This window comes from Equus quagga, chromosome 1, assembly GCF_021613505.1.
Source record: "Equus quagga isolate Etosha38 chromosome 1, UCLA_HA_Equagga_1.0, whole genome shotgun sequence".
NCBI classification, from domain to species: domain Eukaryota; kingdom Metazoa; phylum Chordata; class Mammalia; order Perissodactyla; family Equidae; genus Equus; species Equus quagga.
In genome coordinates this window covers 13,815,325-13,832,878 of record NC_060267.1, presented here as the reverse complement: position 1 = coordinate 13,832,878, position 17,554 = coordinate 13,815,325, and the positions used below count along the sequence as shown (strand labels likewise).

The 17,554-nt window shown below is 34.3% G+C and overlaps 1 protein-coding gene and 2 pseudogenes across 1 annotated transcript; 2 read left to right on the top strand and 1 right to left on the bottom strand.

Moving 5' to 3' along the window:
- Positions 1-969, top strand: LOC124252074 (olfactory receptor 2AP1-like). Its single transcript, XM_046685176.1, has one exon. The coding sequence runs from the start codon at positions 1-3 to the stop codon at positions 967-969; it is 969 nt and encodes a 322-aa protein (XP_046541132.1).
- A 2,040-nt stretch (positions 970-3,009) lies between these two features.
- Positions 3,010-9,244, bottom strand: LOC124252058 (olfactory receptor 9K2-like; annotated as a pseudogene).
- Positions 9,245-11,864: 2,620 nt separating this feature from the next.
- On the top strand, positions 11,865-12,793 carry LOC124236370 (olfactory receptor 12-like; annotated as a pseudogene).
- The last annotated feature ends 4,761 nt before the right edge of the window (positions 12,794-17,554 follow it).

Sequence of the window (17,554 nt, the reverse complement as noted above, 5' to 3'; positions counted from 1 at the left end):
ATGGGAAACCAAACCTCAGTGAAAGAGTTCATCCTTCTTGGTTTGACAAATGACGCCGAGCTTCAAGCTGTGCTTTTCCTGTTTCTGCTGCTAACTTACATCTTAAGTGTCATGGGGAACTTGACCATCATCATTCTGACCCTGCTGGATTATCGCCTCCAGACTCCTATGTATTTCTTCCTCCGGAATTTTTCCATTCTGGAAATATCTTTTACCTCTGTCTTTGTTCCCAAAATGCTGGTCAACATAGGGACTGGAGACAAGACTATTTCCTTTGCTGGTTGTTTCACTCAGTATTTTTTTGCCATCCTTCTGGGAGCAACAGAATTTTACCTTTTAGCTGCCATGTCCTATGATCGCTATGTTGCCATTTGCAAACCCCTACATTACACAACTATAATGAGCAGGAGACTCTGCATTCAACTTGTCCTGTGTTCCTGGTTTTCCGGTTTTTTAGTTGTCATTGTGCCACATACAATGACTCTGCAGCTGCCTTTCTGCGCATCCAACATCATCAACCATTATTGCTGTGACTACATTATCTTACTGCACTTAGCTTGTTCAGACACACATTTCATAGAAGTGATTGAGTTTGCCACTGCTGCAGCTACCCTCATCTTCACGTTGGTGCTTGTGATCCTTTCCTACGTATACATTATCAGGACAATTCTGAGAATCCCCTCTGTTCAACAAAGAAAAAAAGCCTTTTCTACATGTTTCTCTCACATGATCGTGGTCTCACTTTCTTACGGAAGCTGTATCTTTATGTATATAAATCCCTCTGTTAAGGATGCAGCAACTTTTAATAAGGAAGTGGCTATTTTAAACACTTCAGTTGCCCCTCTGTTGAACCCTTTCATCTATACCCTAAGGAACAAGCAAGTGAAAATAGCCTTCAAAGATATGGTCAGGAAGATGATTTTTTTCAAAAAAGTGAAACTATCTGAGATTAATTATTACAATAAATAATAAATGTTTGGAAGTCTGTAGATGTACGTTATTGTATTCCAAAATATTTTCTTTATTACATCGTTAATATTCCTATTTGAACATGGTGACGGTAAAACTATTTATTTAAGTAAGCTGATTTTATCACCACTTTTTTGTTTGTAAAAATTTAGAGGCTAGTGTGTGTGTGTATGTATGTGTGTCTTCTAACAGTTTCATAATATTTTTCTTCATTTATATCTTACTTTTAAAGAAAAGGTTTGAGGGAAAGTCAGAATTGGAAATATGAATTCTAATTGTTTTTTACAATTGAAATTTTCTTATCCATTGCCATACGGTCTCCAATCTCTATACTTGTAACTGTATAATTCAATAGATATCCTGAAGAAATTTACTTTAGCTAGTTAATAATAGGTTAAGCAGTATATTAGTGAGTTGATGCAAAGTCAGTTATTTTCAAATTATAATATCCATATTTAAACTTTGTCTTTCCACAATGATCACTTAATAAGAACCTGGGCATACTCAGTGTTTGAGGTAAGAAAGTTCTTAAGAAGAGAAAATCAATATGTGTTTGTTCTATTATTGGTGGGAAAATGCTTCATGATTAACGTGTTTGAATGAATCTATGAAAGAGGTAAAGGGATGATTCAAATTTAAGCTAATTAGAAATATGTCCTTATAGTAAATTTCACATAATTTAGTGTTGTGCCTAATGATTGTTCTGTTTCTCATTTACAAGAATATGAAGTAAAACCATGTTAACATTATCATGGTGTTAATAATATTGTAGCCTTAAATTATATTCTTTCTAAACTTCATACTAAACTTTGTGTTCATAATTTGATGTCCTTAGGCAGGCCCTCCACCACAAGTAAAAGCTGACATTTTCTAAACATTTCTTGTCCATATTAATTTTTCAAAATGAATGGAACAGATTTCTAGCATACTTAACTTTAAAGTTTAAAGAGGCTATAGATATTTCCTCTCCAATCCCTTCAAGATACAGATGAAGAAAACTGAGTCCTAAAGACATTAACAAGCTTCTATTAAAGCATATAGTTAATTAGTGCCAAATTTGCACTCTTGAATTCTTTATTCATCCGTCTAATGATAGAAAATCTAAGTAGCAGAGATCCCGAAAGAGTACCCCAGGAAACTATGAAGGAGAAAGATGATTGAAAATGTAGAACTTGTCAGTTTCTATACACCTAGTTATGATTATATCAAAAAACACCTCAATGCCTAACACATAATTGTATGTCTTTTGACTAGGTTTACCATGTGGCAGTTTAGTTCTCTGTTCAGCTATTTTCCCCTCATTAGATTGTGAGCTTAATTATAAAAATTATTTAGTCCTAGGGATTTCCATAGGGAAAAGAGTACATTAAAATTCAATAAATATAACTGTGATGAATTAATTCTCACAAAGTCATATACAACAAAAAATGAATTAGTTTTACTTTTGGTTTATTTTCATTACAGTTTTCTTGTGAAAAGGAAGAATTTTCGAAAATGACTTATTTAAGTGAGAAACCATGAAATAAATGGGTTACTCATTCAGCCTCTGGACATGTCATCCTTAGGACTCTGTGCGCTGCAGAGAATCCAATTCTCTCACTGAGCACTCACAAAGGTTTCTTCAGTAAATCTGTTATTTTGTTCTGTCTGCTTATTAGATCAGATTTTGTTCTCTCTACCAATTACGTACATATCAATGTAATACATATTACTGACTCAAGATCAACAATGCATCCCAAAGAACACCCTCAGAGAGCCAGCAGGAAACTTGGCACATAGTTTCCCTAAAAACAAATGACATGGCAATCATTATCTTTACCAAAAATAAAGATGAGGCTCGAAGAAAGTCATTCCACTCCAAAATCGACAGACGGGCACAATATAATCCAAATGTATTCTTAGCTGCAAGTCCAAGGAATTCAAATACATAAACTCACTAAGATTAAATATTTCTAAGATCAATGGTGCATTCTTTGAGTTAACGCTTTCCCAATTGTCCTAATATCCAGATCTTTCTGTTATATCACTGCTAAAATAGAATTAAATAATTTTTTTCTCCAGTATGTTTCTCAGAGCTTCTTTGACATCTTTGTTTCTCAGAGAGTAAATCAAAAGATTCAACATGGGAGTAACTAACGTGTAACATAAGGAGGACACTTTATTCAGCTCATAAAATCTGTCAGGAGTGAGATACATAAAAAAGACAGCACCACACAGCACACTCACAACTCCTAGGTGAGAGCTGCAAGTGGAGAAGGCTTTCTTACTTCCCTCAGTGGAGCAAGTTTTTAGAACTGTGGACACAAAACACATATAGGACACAATAATGACAATTATGGTAGGCAAAACAATAATGCTGCATAAGAAAAAAGAAACCATCTTATGAATGTAGAGATCAGAACAAGAAATTCTCTGAAGTGGATGGTCATTACAGTAAAAGGGGTCCATGGCCCGAAAAGCATGGAAGAATAAAGTAAATGTCTTGTTGGTATGAATAATGGAGCTGATACAGTCAGTAAAATAGGAACCAGCCACCAACTGAGAGCAGAGACGTGTTGACATCTGGACAGAGTAGAGGAGTGGGTTGCAGATGGCAATGAAGCGGTCATAAGCCATGGCTGCCAGGAGAAATCCCTCCGTTACAATGAAGAGAGCAAAGAGGAAGAACTGGGTCACACAGCCTGCAAAGGAGATGGACTTGCTCTCAGACCAGAAGTTGATCATAGCCTTGGGTGCAATAACAGACGAGTAGAAGAGATCAATGAAGGAGAGGTTGCCTAGGAAGAAATACATTGGTGTGTTCAGCCAGGAATCAGTCTTTATAATGGCCATCATCCCAACATTCCCTAGAAGGCCCATGGCATAGACGAGCAGAAATACCAAGAAGAGGAGGATGTGGAGCTCTGGGCGGACCCTGAAACCTACAAGAATAAAGTTAGTCACTTCTGAGTCATTGCTTGTTCTCTGTCACCCATGGCAGAAACCCACTAAAAGGCACAAGGCAAATAAATGAAATCTTGGCTTTGATTCCAGTGACAGAAATAGTCAAGTGTAGAAATCAATTGTTTACAGCTTAATTATATACTGCATATAAAACAATTTTAATGTCATGAAGAATCGAGAATTTGGGTTAGATGACACTGGGATGCTCGGACTGCTATTCTATTCAGCAGTGGGGTTATCTGCTTATTGTCTCTAAGTCATATTTTTGCAGGGAGTTCTGCAGGAATGCAGCATATTTTATTGTCTAATTTTACTCATGTTCTGAATTTCTGTTTTCAGTATATTTATTGACAAATAATTATCTTTATCTAAAAACAGGAGTAGTATTGCATATAACCCCAAATGGAAGTGTTACATGCAATCACTATGATTGTGTTTATAGCCATTATGATACTCAAGTCAGTGTTTGAATCCCATGATAAGTATATTTAAAAATGTTTTTACCAAGATTTGCCATAATCTATTTAGTTTCCATTTTTACTATAGCAATATTTGAAAATAGAATAAAAATAAGTAAATTTTGGTATGTTAAAATTAATAACATCGGAAAATCACTAAGAGGCCAGCTTGGTGACATAGAGGTTAAGTTTGCATGCTCCACTTTGGCAGCCCAGGGTTTGTGGTTTCGGACCACAGGCAAGGACCTACACACGGCTCTTCCAGGCACAGATTTTAGCTCAGTGACAATCTTCCTCGAGCAAAAAGAGGATGATTGGCAACAGATCTTGACTCATGGCCAATCTTCCTCCCCAAAAGAAAAAAAAGGGACTAAGCCTAGATAAAATAAAATTCTCTAAAGCTATTTTCAAACATACACTCATTTACTTAGATCAAGACCATTCCTACAAATAAATGTATTTTTATTGCCTCGTTACAAATATTTCATTTCCATTAGTAGTTCTTTAATTTAAAAATGCCATAATCATTTAGCCCTTTTTTGGAAGCAGAGAGAGAAGCTGGTGAACATTCCAGTCCTTATGCTGCAGTGAATGACTTTCTATGAAAGCTGCATCAATTCAAGGGACCTCACTCAGGTCAGTCAGGACAAGGGATATATGCAAAGGAAAACTGCTTTCCTGAATTCTCATATACTTTATATGTCTCAAAATAAGGATACTGGGATAACCATGGATATTTAAGGAGCATAGCAACCCGTGTCATCCAGAGCCCATGATCGTTTGCTACAGTATCAACAGTGGTTGTTTGTGATGGCCTTAGTAACTTTTACTCCTGGGAAATCTTTTTTCAGGATATTTCAGCAATGACGTTTTGCTCACCTCCTGTGATGGATTCCACTGGGACGGGAGTAATCATAAAGTCAATTATGGAGACATAAGTGCAGTCTCCAGGGCCATTGTCCATGAGGACTGTGGGGACCTCTGTTACAAATACTCTAATAATAGTGCAAATACAAGGAACTGTTTCTTCTCCAGTTGTGTGTATCTTGGGGAGTTTCTTTGGACTTTTTTTTTTTTACCAACAAAGAAAAACTTTGTGGTAATCATCACAGCAGACATATTGATAGGCACAGAGAAGTAGATTGAAAAGTTTGTACACTATGAGAAAAGCTTAGATAAATGAATATTTAAAATTATGTAGTAAATTATATTTGCTATGATTTAAAAAGGACTAAAATGTATTGCAAATTATGGTTTACCTGTATATCCTGAAGCACACATATTTCATGATATGACAAATGTCTTCTAAATCACAAACTCAAAGTCAGATAATACTTTGCTAATTTTATGCTTTCCTATATTTAAATACTAAACAGTCAGAAAATATAATGGAAGAAATGATAGCATTCAATAAAATCATTTCTTAAATCTTTAGTAAAAATATTTAAAAGAGATCAGGACCAATATTTAAAAAAATTCCTTAAAAACTTCTAGGTGACAAAAAGACTACATTTAAACCAGAGACATAATATTCTATTTAATGAGTCTAATATTATAGGGATGTCATTTTTCTAAAATATTTCCATCAGTTAATTGTGATTCTATTTTTAGAAAATCTCTCTTTTAGTGAAAAATTATTTCTAGAATTTTTCTGGAAGTTTTTTTGGGTGTGTAGATAGCAGAATGATGTGGGACAAGAGCTTCTCCTTTTTATAATACAGTACTAGTAAAAGTTTGGTCAGTGTTGGTAGAGAAAGCAATTTAAATATTTTAAACAGGAAAATATTAATTAAAGTGAGTTGAGGCCTATCAAATTTAAAAAGGCTCAAGGAAATTCTGGATGACACTTCTAACGACCCTTATAGCAACATAGGATTAATTCACAAAGGGGGCTACCATTGGAGGTATGATTTAAAAACACAGCACCGTAACTCTGATCCAGGGATCAAATACACAGACTAAAGAGGTGTCACTACTTCCTCATCCATCAAAATAGCTTCTCCAGGAAGTTGGGAACTCAACAATGCTGCAGAGAAAGCCCACTTTTTCCTACAATTTTTCTAACTGGTAGAAAAGGAACAGAAAGATAACGCCCTACTGAATTCTGAGCTTGTATGAATCTAATTGGTAGAACAAAATCTGTGTCAAGAATCCTGGAAGCAAGAGACATTTTAATTTTCCAACGTCTCCAACTAGAAAGCACATGGGGTAAAGCTTAGATATCTAAGCTATAAAATGTACCAGATTCCAATATAATTTTTCCCATCATAAAACTTCCCACAATAGCATTAGAAATAACAACATGCTACTGCATATACGTACATATGAAACACTTACTGACATTCACAATAGATGGGACATAAAGAAACCCTCAACAAATTCAAAGATTGAAGTTGTTCCGTGTCTGTTCTGATCATGTCAACTTGATAAGGAAATAATAACAATTAGATAACTAGAAAACTCCATGGGTATGGACACTAAAAATTAACACTTCATAAAAGTCCATGGATAAAAAAGAAATCAAATTAAATTATAATAAATTATGATATACCTAAACTTCTGGGATGCAGAAAAGGGATATACAAAGACATATAGGTAAATGTAAAGGAGAAAGGCAGGAACATTAAGATTCATCTCTCAGTAATGTGAAATAGAAAACAGCAAATCAAAACAAAAAAACGAATAAAGTAAATAAGATAGATAACAATTAGTTAAATAGAAAAAATATGGATAATATAGAATACTCACTTCCATTCTTTCATTCTTCATTAGTAAATTGTATAAAATCCTAGCCAAGTTAACAAAGGTAAACCAGCGACCTTATATCACGAATATCAGGACTAAAAATGGGATATCACCACAGATTCTCCTTACATTAAAAAAAAAGAATGAAGTAAACAATGTTTTTAGCAAATATTGATGATTTTTTTTTTCTTTAAAGATTGGCACCTGGGCTAACAACTGCTACCAATCTTCCTTTTTTTTTTTTTAAGGATTGGCACCTGGGCTAACAACTGTTGCCAATCTTTTTTTTTTTTTTTTCTGCTTTATTTCCCAAACCCTCCTGGTACATAGTTGTATATCTTAGTTGCAGGTCCTTCTAGTTGTGGGATGTGGGACGTCGCCTCAACGTGGCCTGACGAGCGGTGCCATGTCCGCGCCCAGGATCCGAACCCTGGGCCGCCGCAGCGGAGCGCGCGGACTTAACCACTCGGCCACGGAGCTGGCCCCAATGATTTTTTAAACAAACATATTTAAAATAGAACAAAATGATGTATCAAAAAGAAATGTGAATTTTAAATTATCTGTTAAAGTAATTAAATTTTATTAATGATCATTCCATGAAGAAGTGTCCTTGCCTATGTGACTTCACCAGTGTTTACTTCCCAACGTTTAATAAAGGAATAAGACCACTCTTACATAAATTCTTTCAGAAATAATGGGAAAGGAAATAGTTCCCAACTATATTTACGAGTCTGCCATGTCTCAAATAACTATTAAAATAAAAATTATAGATAATTTTCTCTCATAAACGTAACTTCAAAAATTCTCCAACCGAATATTAACAAATAAAATACTTCAATATATAAAGAATAATAGAGTCTCACTGAAGTGTGTGTTTATACTCCAAATGTAAAGACCAGTTAACATTTAAAAAATAAAGAATTTAAGATGTTTCTACATTTTTTAATGAAAGAATAACTACTACAAGATTTTCTTTCCATAACAAAAAACTAAACTATGGATAAATATGTGAACCATTTTCAGACATTGTACAATAAGCAATGACTGTAATTCCTGACCAAAAGTAAAGACACCGAGTAGGAAAGATTTTAAACTTGAATACATAGCAACATGAAAAAAACATAAGCATAGAGTTAAAAAGGAAAAACAAAAGGAACATTCAGTGAGAGCTGAGAAAATATTACAAATGTAACCAGAAAATGAGAGGCCAGAAAACTATTAGAAACTATAATGAGCAAAAAGTTTTTCTAAGTTGATGACAGCTGTAAACACACTGACGCAAGAAAATTCACATAATCCCAATCAGGAGAAACAGAAAGAAGACCAAATGAAGGCACCTCAAAACAAAATTTCTGAAAATGAGTCAAAAAGAGAATATTGGTCACATAGCAAGAGGGAAAAAGAGACATTACATACAAGCAAACACAAGTTAGACCATAGACTTTTTGTCAGAAAAAATTCAAACCAGAAGACACTGTAACAACATCTTTAATGTGCTTATAGATAGGAGGGGAGACCAAACCAAAATGCTAAATCCAGGAAAATATACTTTAGAATTGAAGGCAAATTGAGGAACATTTCTGATAAAGGAAAGTTAAGAGAATGCATCATGCCAAACTTGCACTCTAAGAAATGCCATAGACAGTTTTTCTAGCTAAAGGGAAATATTATCAGAATAAATTAGGATCTCTAGGAACATTATGGAATGCATAGAACAGGATTGTGGAAAGTCTTGAAAAATTTTATGTAAGATTCTTTCTTTCCCAAAATGTTAGTTGAGGAATCTTTGTGCATTCTAAGGTAGTGGTCATTCAAATACAGCCTGTGGGCCAAATCCACTTACCCTCCCTCATTGACCTATTGACGATGCTTCTTTCACAGGCCAATGGCAGCACTGAGGATGTATGAAGAGAGAGAATTTCCTTCTTTTTTACTATACTTCATGGCATGTTTCTCTTTTTGGTTCTAGCACCTTGTGGAAACCATGGTTCTCACTGACTCACCAGACGTCTGGGATCTTGTAACACCACCTCTTCTTGTGCCTTGAAATCATAGATGGAAGTATGACTGCCTGCTCTTGCTAATCTTTGTGTTACTTCAAAATCCCCCCTTTTTTTGAACTCTTCCATTAACTACTTAGACTATTCTCTATATTAATTTTCTTCTTATACAAGCATGGTGTATTTACAGTAGAGATAAAATGTGAATTTCTAAAAATAAAAGTTGTAATCTATTCAAAGGAAATATCGTGAATGTCCCTCTGTGTAAATCACAAAAATAAAAGACCACATAGTTCTCATCCCAATTTGTTTTACTATTATTTTGTTTTGAAGTAGCAGGTTAGTTCTCATGTCCTCCAGACGACTCTTCTAACTTTCTTTTCTCTTTTAAAGATTGGCACCTGAGCTAACACCTGTTGCCAATCTTTTTTTTTTTTTTTCTATCCTTCTTTTCCCCAAAGCCCCTCAGTACGTACTTGTAAATTCTAGTTGTAGGTCCTTCTGGTTGTGCTATGTGGGATGCTGCCTCAGCATGGCTTGATGAGTGGTGCCATGTCCTCACTCGGGATCCGAATTGGTGAAACCCTGGGCCGCCAAAGCAGAGCATGCGAACTTAACCACTCGGCCACGGGGCCGGCCCCCCCTTCTAACTTTCTAAAGGTCTGGTGAGTTTACTAATTAATAATTTCTTCTCTCATTTTTCTTTTTGCATTATGACACAAAACGCATTACTGGTGAGGGAGACCTTGATCCCTGGTTAATATCTTGCAGAGGAAATGCCAGCTACTCTGATTTCCCTCTCCATGAGAGAATTTCTCTTAGCATTTATTACAGGGCTATTTGTTGGTTTGATCAATGAAAAAACAAAGAAAATAAAAAAATGAAAAAGAGAGACATAAGCTGCAATGTTTCCTAGTACTTCTTCTTAGCAATTTGAGTCATGATGTGAACAGTGAGGAAATGCAATCCGTGTTTCAGAAAAACTTCCCATAAAACAAAGATTTGCTCCTTTTCATACTTTTATTTCTTCATGAACGTATTCAGTTTAAAATATAGTGAAGGATTACTAAGATAAGAATTAGTATTCATTCTTGAGATTCATATTTATTTTGTTCTCAACGCTCTTCCTTTAGATAGCTTTAATTACATCTTTCCTTTTTTTTAAATGTTTCTGTTGAAACCAGAAACCTGTTTATATAAAATATAAATTTAAGGAAACTAGCAGTTTTGTAGTTAAGAGGCCCTACCAGTGATTATTTTGATTATTTCTATACATTCTAAAATCAACCAGTCAAAATTTGTTAACTTTCAATTTTTTCAAGAAAGTAGATATTCTAACTGGACCAAACTAATTCTAATGTACTCCCATAGCCCCAATCTATGTTAAAATAATGTTAAAATTACCGAAACAATAGAAATGACAATAACGAGAATTAAAGATATATTATGGGACATTTAATAATTTATATCACATAATTTTATTATAAGTATACAATTTATATATAAATTTACAAATACAGAATTATAAATTTTTATAGTTATATTCTTATAAAAGACATTTCATATTATGTGAAGTTTGGAATTTCTCATTCGCCAATTTTCTTTTCATTTTGTTGTAGATTGTTGAATGGTAAACCACCTTGCTCCTCAAGCTCATGACTCTAAATAAGTCTCTTATATCTATTTTTGTCTCAATTTCACCACTCATAAAATTAGAATAACAATCGCTTCATTTCTCTATGTCTGCACTGCATTTTATTTAAGGACAGTTTATAGTCATAGTAGCAAAAGTCAAAATGAATACAATGCAAACTTGTTTAAATACATATTTCTTCATTTTTTAAAATTTGTAGCTATCTTTAAATTGTCCTGTGTGCCTCCTATCCTTCATATATGAAGATGTTTGTACTTCTAATTAGATTTGTCTGTTTCTGAAAGGACAGAAAAATTTCTGCCCAAGATCTTAGAATTCTCTACTTGCATTCCAGTCTGCAAAATCCAAAGAGAATGAAAGAGAGAAGGAAGGAAGGAAGTTAAACAATAAAAGTCTGATTTTATTGTGCTTAGGAAATATAAACAAGAGTCACTTCTGCATTTAGCAGATGAACTGTGCCACTAAGAGTATATGTCACCATAGGGACAAAAATAATGAGAGAATTAGGATATGAGGTTAATGTTTAAAGGGGTAAAACTTTCATCAGGATCTGAAGTCTTTCTCCTAATACAAGAAAGACAGATACGATCTTTATATATTATTTTTCTATAGTAGATAAACTAAATAATCATTTAAAAATAAAATAAGACGTCAAGTGAATGGATTTTTACTCCAAATAAAATCTTAAATGAATTATAATGTCTGAGAGAAATTACTTCCATTAAAAGAGGCAACTTTCAATGTCAGTAAACTGATAATAAATCATGAACATTTTTTAAAAAGCTCGTTTGTTTCCAGATATTTTTCTACAATCTCCATTTCTCCAAAACACATTTAGAGAGCAAATCTGCGTTATTTGCCAATAAATATATCTAGAAAGGCTAGCAAATCAAATTTAGCTCTTCACTGGGAAGACTTTTTAAAAATAGTTATCTATTCTTTATGTTCATTGGTATTTTGTAAAATTTGGGGTACAATATGATATGAAACAATTTTTCTTCATGCTGGTTCCTGGTCATTTTTACCAAAACAAGTATTCTGATTGCTCGTTTCTTCCATTTTTACCATCTCTCCGTTTCCACCTATGTCTCAGCTATGAATAGTAAGCTGAGTAGGAATTACTCAGCGGTGACTGAGTTTATTCTGCTGGGGTTCAGGACCCCTCCAAAGCTACAGATCCTCTTATTCCCAGTGTTCTTGCTGCTCTACGTGGCCACTGTGGTGGGAAATATCAGCATGATAACTGTCACTAAGGTGGACTCCAGACATCAAAAGCCTATTTATTTCTTCCTTAGAAACTTGTCCTATTTAGATCTCTGCTACCCACAGTCACTGATCCCAAAACTTTAGCCAACTTCTTGCCTACTGAAAAGAACATTTCCTACAGAGGCTGTGCAGCCAAATTTTTCTTCTTTTCCCTGTTTGTCACAATTGAAGGCTTTATTCTGGCTGTCAGGGCGTTTGACCAATTCTTGGCCATTTTCTCTCCTTCCTTTACCACGTGCATGTCCCAGAAAGTCTGTGTTCGATTGGTGACCGGACCCTATATCCGTGGATGCATCAACTCCGTAGAGCAAACACGTTTCACTTTTAGTTTGTTTTTCTGTAGAGAAAACAGATTGGACCACTTTTTCTATGTCCCAGCCCTGATCAGTGATCTCAGGTGTTGACACCTTTGTGAATGAGATTGTGCTGTTTATTCCCTTGCTCTAATCATCATCACCATCATAACTGTCTTTCTGGTTTCCTACGCTTCTATCCCCTCCACTATCCTGAAACTCCCCTTAACCCATGGCAGGGGTAAGACCTTCTCCACCTGTGGCTCCCATATAGCAGTGGTGAGTTTATTCTGCGGGACTGTGTTCTTCATGCATGCCCTACCTGGGGCCATCTCCTCACCAGATCAGAGCAAGATTGTAGCTGTGCTCTACACACTTATAATACCAATGCAAAACCCTCTAATACATAGTCTGAGAAACAGAGATGTGAAAGATGCTGTGAAAAGAATATTACACAGGAAATGAGTCTCTTACTTATATTTGTAAAACCATTATATATGGACAAGTTTTGTTTCTAAGAGTCCTGGTTATGTTCTTGTAAAATTATTATATCAAGGTACTTATATAAACGGCAAGAAATCTTTTTCTAAGTTTTACAAAATAATATTTCTAATAATATAGCTATATATATCTTTATTTTATTTGCTTAGGATATATGAAAGCATATATGTTTCCAAATTATGATGTAGTAAAAATATTTTCATTTTGATTTTACCTTGATTAGAAGTAAATTTTAATTTATTATATTAACAATAATATATAACATAATATAATAATTGAATAATATCACATCTGTGTGAAATATTCTTTAACTTTTTCTTCTACAAAGCCAGTAAACTGATATTCGTTTGGAAAAGATGACAACCCCGTTGTGAAGGTGGCAAAACACAATGGTAATGGTTACATGCAACACTTTTGAGTGAAGGTCCTATATTTTCCCAAAGATCCAGGTTTGTATTCCAAGGAGTATCATCTTTATAGTTACTACTCCTATGAAAAGAGGGCCCAGAATATATTGTTGAGAAGCAGTACTTCACACGGAAAATGTGTGTCAATAACGTTTTACCAATTTTTATTTTCCCATTTTCTTCTTAATATAAAACAATGTATTTTGTAATAATAAAAGCCGATACATAAAGAACGGGTACACTATGCCCTTATCATTTTATCTCCATTTTCAAATAAAGATACTGAAGTATTACGAGACTAGGTAACTTGGTGCATCCCAAATTTAATACTTCATTAAAATTAAAAATCTTCTGCTCTGCAAAAGACAATGTGAAGAAAATGAAAAGACAAGACAGAGACTGGGAGAAAATATTTGCAAAAATATATGTGATAAATGTTACCTCATATATACAAAAAACTCTTAGTTTTTTGTAAATTTGTAAATTTTGTAAATTTGAAAATCAGACAAATTCTGACAGATTTATACTTCTCCATGTGATTATGGTCACAATCTTCTTTTTGTTCATTCATCAAATTAATCTTCTGAATTTAAATAAAATGCCTATGACTGAAAGACTTTTATTTGTTATTTAAAAGAAGTTATGGAAATTCCAATGCTTTATCTCAAGAACACATCTCAACTTTCGGTCAATTAAACTATGATAAAAAATCCTTTCTCCTCCAAATTAAATTTTCATTTCTAAATTTTTTTAATACAAATACGGCATCAATATTTTTATTAAACTGAAAAATAATTTAAGGTTAAAGCATCTTGGTGTTAACCTATGGTTAGAGTCTCTATAAGATACAGATAATTCTCCCATAAAAATAAGTTCTAGGAAAAAATTTGTTTTTAATTTCTGAATATCTCAAATTCAATTCAGTAACCATTGTCTTTCAAATTTCACATTTTCAAATTAAGGAGTCATCTTTTTTACTGTTATTGTACTGAATCTCAGTAATATTCAGCACAATTGATCACTGCTTTTCATTTAATATAATTTGTTTGCTTGGGTTAAATAAGAAATTATAATGTGGTTTTCTCTGACTGTATTGGCATTTCTTTCTATTTCTTTTGCTGGTTTCTTCTGTGATTGATTCCTAAATATGAGAATCCCCAATGCTCTAAGGATCCATCTGAGAGACTTCTCTTTATTGTCCTTGCTCTCCACTCACTTTCCCTAATGATGGTTCATTTCTAATTCCAAATCATGTGTAGATGTGTGAGTGTGTGTTTGTGTAAAATGGCTAAAAATGTTCCAAAATTATTGACAATTGCCAAAACATAGATTGAATAAGCTCAAAGAGCACAAGCAGGAAAAAACCCAAAAACTAAGCACATCAATATAAAACTGATGAAAACCCAGGCAAAAAGAAAATCTTGAAGGCATTCAAGGGAAAAAATATATTACCTACATAAGAACAAGACTAAAAATTAAGCCTGATTTTTCATCGGAAGCAATACCAGCAAAAAGGCAATCAAGGGGCTGGCCCCGTGGCCGAGTGGTTAAGTTCGCACGCTCTGCTGCAAGCGGCCCAGTGTTTCGTTGGTTCGAATCCTGGGCGCAGACATGGCACTGCTCATCAAGCCACGCTGAGGCAGCGTCCCACATGCCACAACTAGAAGGACCCACAATGAAGAATATACAACTATGTACTGGGGGGCTTTGGGGAGAAAAAGGAAAAAATAAAATCTTTAAAAAAAAAAAAAAAAGACAATCAAGTGACAACCTAGAATTCTATGTAGAAAAATGATAAAGAAATAAAAATTTTCTCAGATAAACTAAAACTGAGGGAATGCACTATCAACAAACCTACCCTACAAGACATGTTAAGGAATTCCTATTGACCAAAACTAAATAATATAAGTAAAAAGCTTGAATTTTCTCAAAACAATGAAGAGCTTGAAAAATGGAATAAAGGAAGGAAAAATATAATCTCTTTTCTCGTTTTAGTTGCTTGAAAATCTAAGTGACTGAAGCAATGATGGTAATAATGTGTTGGGTGTTTATAGTAATGTGAGATGTAAGGCAAAATAGCATAAAAGGTGAGAGAGGTGGATTAGGAATATATGAGATGACTTCCCTACACTTCATGTGAAGTGGTATAATCTGCTGTTGAAGGAGAACCAGTTTATTTTGAAATATATGTTTAAAACCACTGGTAAATAAAAGAAAAAGCTTTTAAAATTACTCAAACATTTGTAAATTAGAAAATACTCTTCTAAATACACTATTAGAGAGAAGTCTCAAGGGTGAATTAAAAATTTATGGACATGAGTTCATAGTGATATAAATAAATGTGGGAGAAGAAATCTCCCTTATGAAAGAATTCCAAAAAATATATGCAGATACTCCTTCCAGAAAGTGAAGCTTAATTATATCCCTTTTCTCTATAGATCTGGGCTATCTTAGTGACTTGCTTCTAAGAAGAAATCATAGACAGGAAAAAAATAGCATTGGTTTTAATGGAAAACTTTACTCAAGTTATTAAGGAAAATACTAACAGTTATAAGTCATATTGATATCATTTACTCCCTGATATGATGTGATGAGAAGGAAGCTCATCATTCTTGTATTCTTCCTCAAAATACATAACCCTAATGTATTCCTTAAAAACAAAAAGAAAGAGAGAAATCCAAACTGAAGAACACTTTTAAAAATGCTTGACAAATACTCCTCCTGATATCAAACCTGAGGTGAGTTTGCTCACCCATTTCACAGCAAGCCAATCTCTGACACTGAGTGTAGTGGAAGAAAGTAGGAATTTTATTATTCCACAGTGCTGAGCAAGGAGAGAGGGCAGCTAACGCTGAAATCCCAAACTCCCTGAAAAGCTAAAAGGAAGGGTTTTTATTTTGGGTTTTAGGTAGGGGAAGGGAAGCATATGGCCTTGTTTGTCAGAGCTTTCCCACCAGCCTGTCTTTGGCCTTGAGACTACTTGCAGAGAGGAGGGAGCCCATGATCTTGCTGGTCAGCAGCTTTCCAACTGGCCTGTATCTCTTTATGGCGAGGAGATAGTAAATCCAAGTGCTTCTCCTTGGCTGTGTCTGTCTCCATGGAGGATAGTGGATTCTGGAGCCAGGAAGGCAGGGAGTAAGCAGGGAAAGAGTGTTTTGGTTTTAACTCCACATATGCTGGGTTTAATGTGGGGGAACTGATGTCGGGGTCGGTATCAATTCAAACTGACAAGTACATGAAATACAAGAAAAGAATAAGAAATAATTAAAGGCCAGAAGAGACTAAGGAGACTTCATGAAAAAATGCAATGTGCTATCCTAGGTTAGATCCTGTAATAAAAAAAGGAAATTAGTGAGAAAATTAATGAAATACAAATAAATTCAGGATTTATTTAATAGTAATGTACCAATGTTCATTCTTTTGGTTTATCTTTTCACTTTTGACAATAGTATAATGATAATACAAAATGTTTACATTAGCAGAAACTGGGTAAATTTTTCCCAGTAAAAGAGTTTATTGAAAAACAACCTGTCTCTCAAAACATCAATGCAAATTACTTGATGTCATTAGAGAGCAAAAATAGCAGCTAGAATTTGAGAAGTCACCATCCTGGAGAGAAGGATACTTAACGAAGAGGAATCATATTCTCCACAACTTTTCTCTTAGAGCTTCTTGTTCTTTCTTATGCAGTGTTTGGTAAATTCAAAGCAGAAAATGGTAAATGAATGTTTCTTCTCTCTCACAAGACTGGAGAGAAATAAAGTGGAATCCACATCTATCAACGGAACCAGGACTTTTCACGAATGGAAAAGATCTTGTATAAAAGGTAATTGGAAACTAATGAGCCTGATATTTTTCAGCGTTTTCTTCCCTAAACATATTTGATAAATCCTAAGTAGCAAGCAATGGAAGCCTGAGACCACAGTACACATCGGCAGCTAACTGAGGAAGAATCTAAAAAGAAATTCTTGCTGTCTCCTAGTCTCTGTGAGAAACTTGACATTTTATGATTTTTCAAAGTTGAAGAGCCTGGGTAAATATCTAGGCTTTTAGTTGAGACCACAGAAATCTTACACCCTAAGGATAAGCACGATGAATCCTTTCTCAAAAGGCATGGAACAGAGATTTAAATAATCTCATCCCTTGTTTGGGTCAATGTTGTCTGCCTTTACCTGTGTGCCAGAGTAATTTAAACACTATTGATAGGGATAAATCATCATCAAGAGCTTTTAAAATTTCCATACAGTTTTGAGTTTACAATAAAAAATTCACAAGCATACGAGAGGGAGTTTTCACCCATAAGAAGTTGATGTAGAAT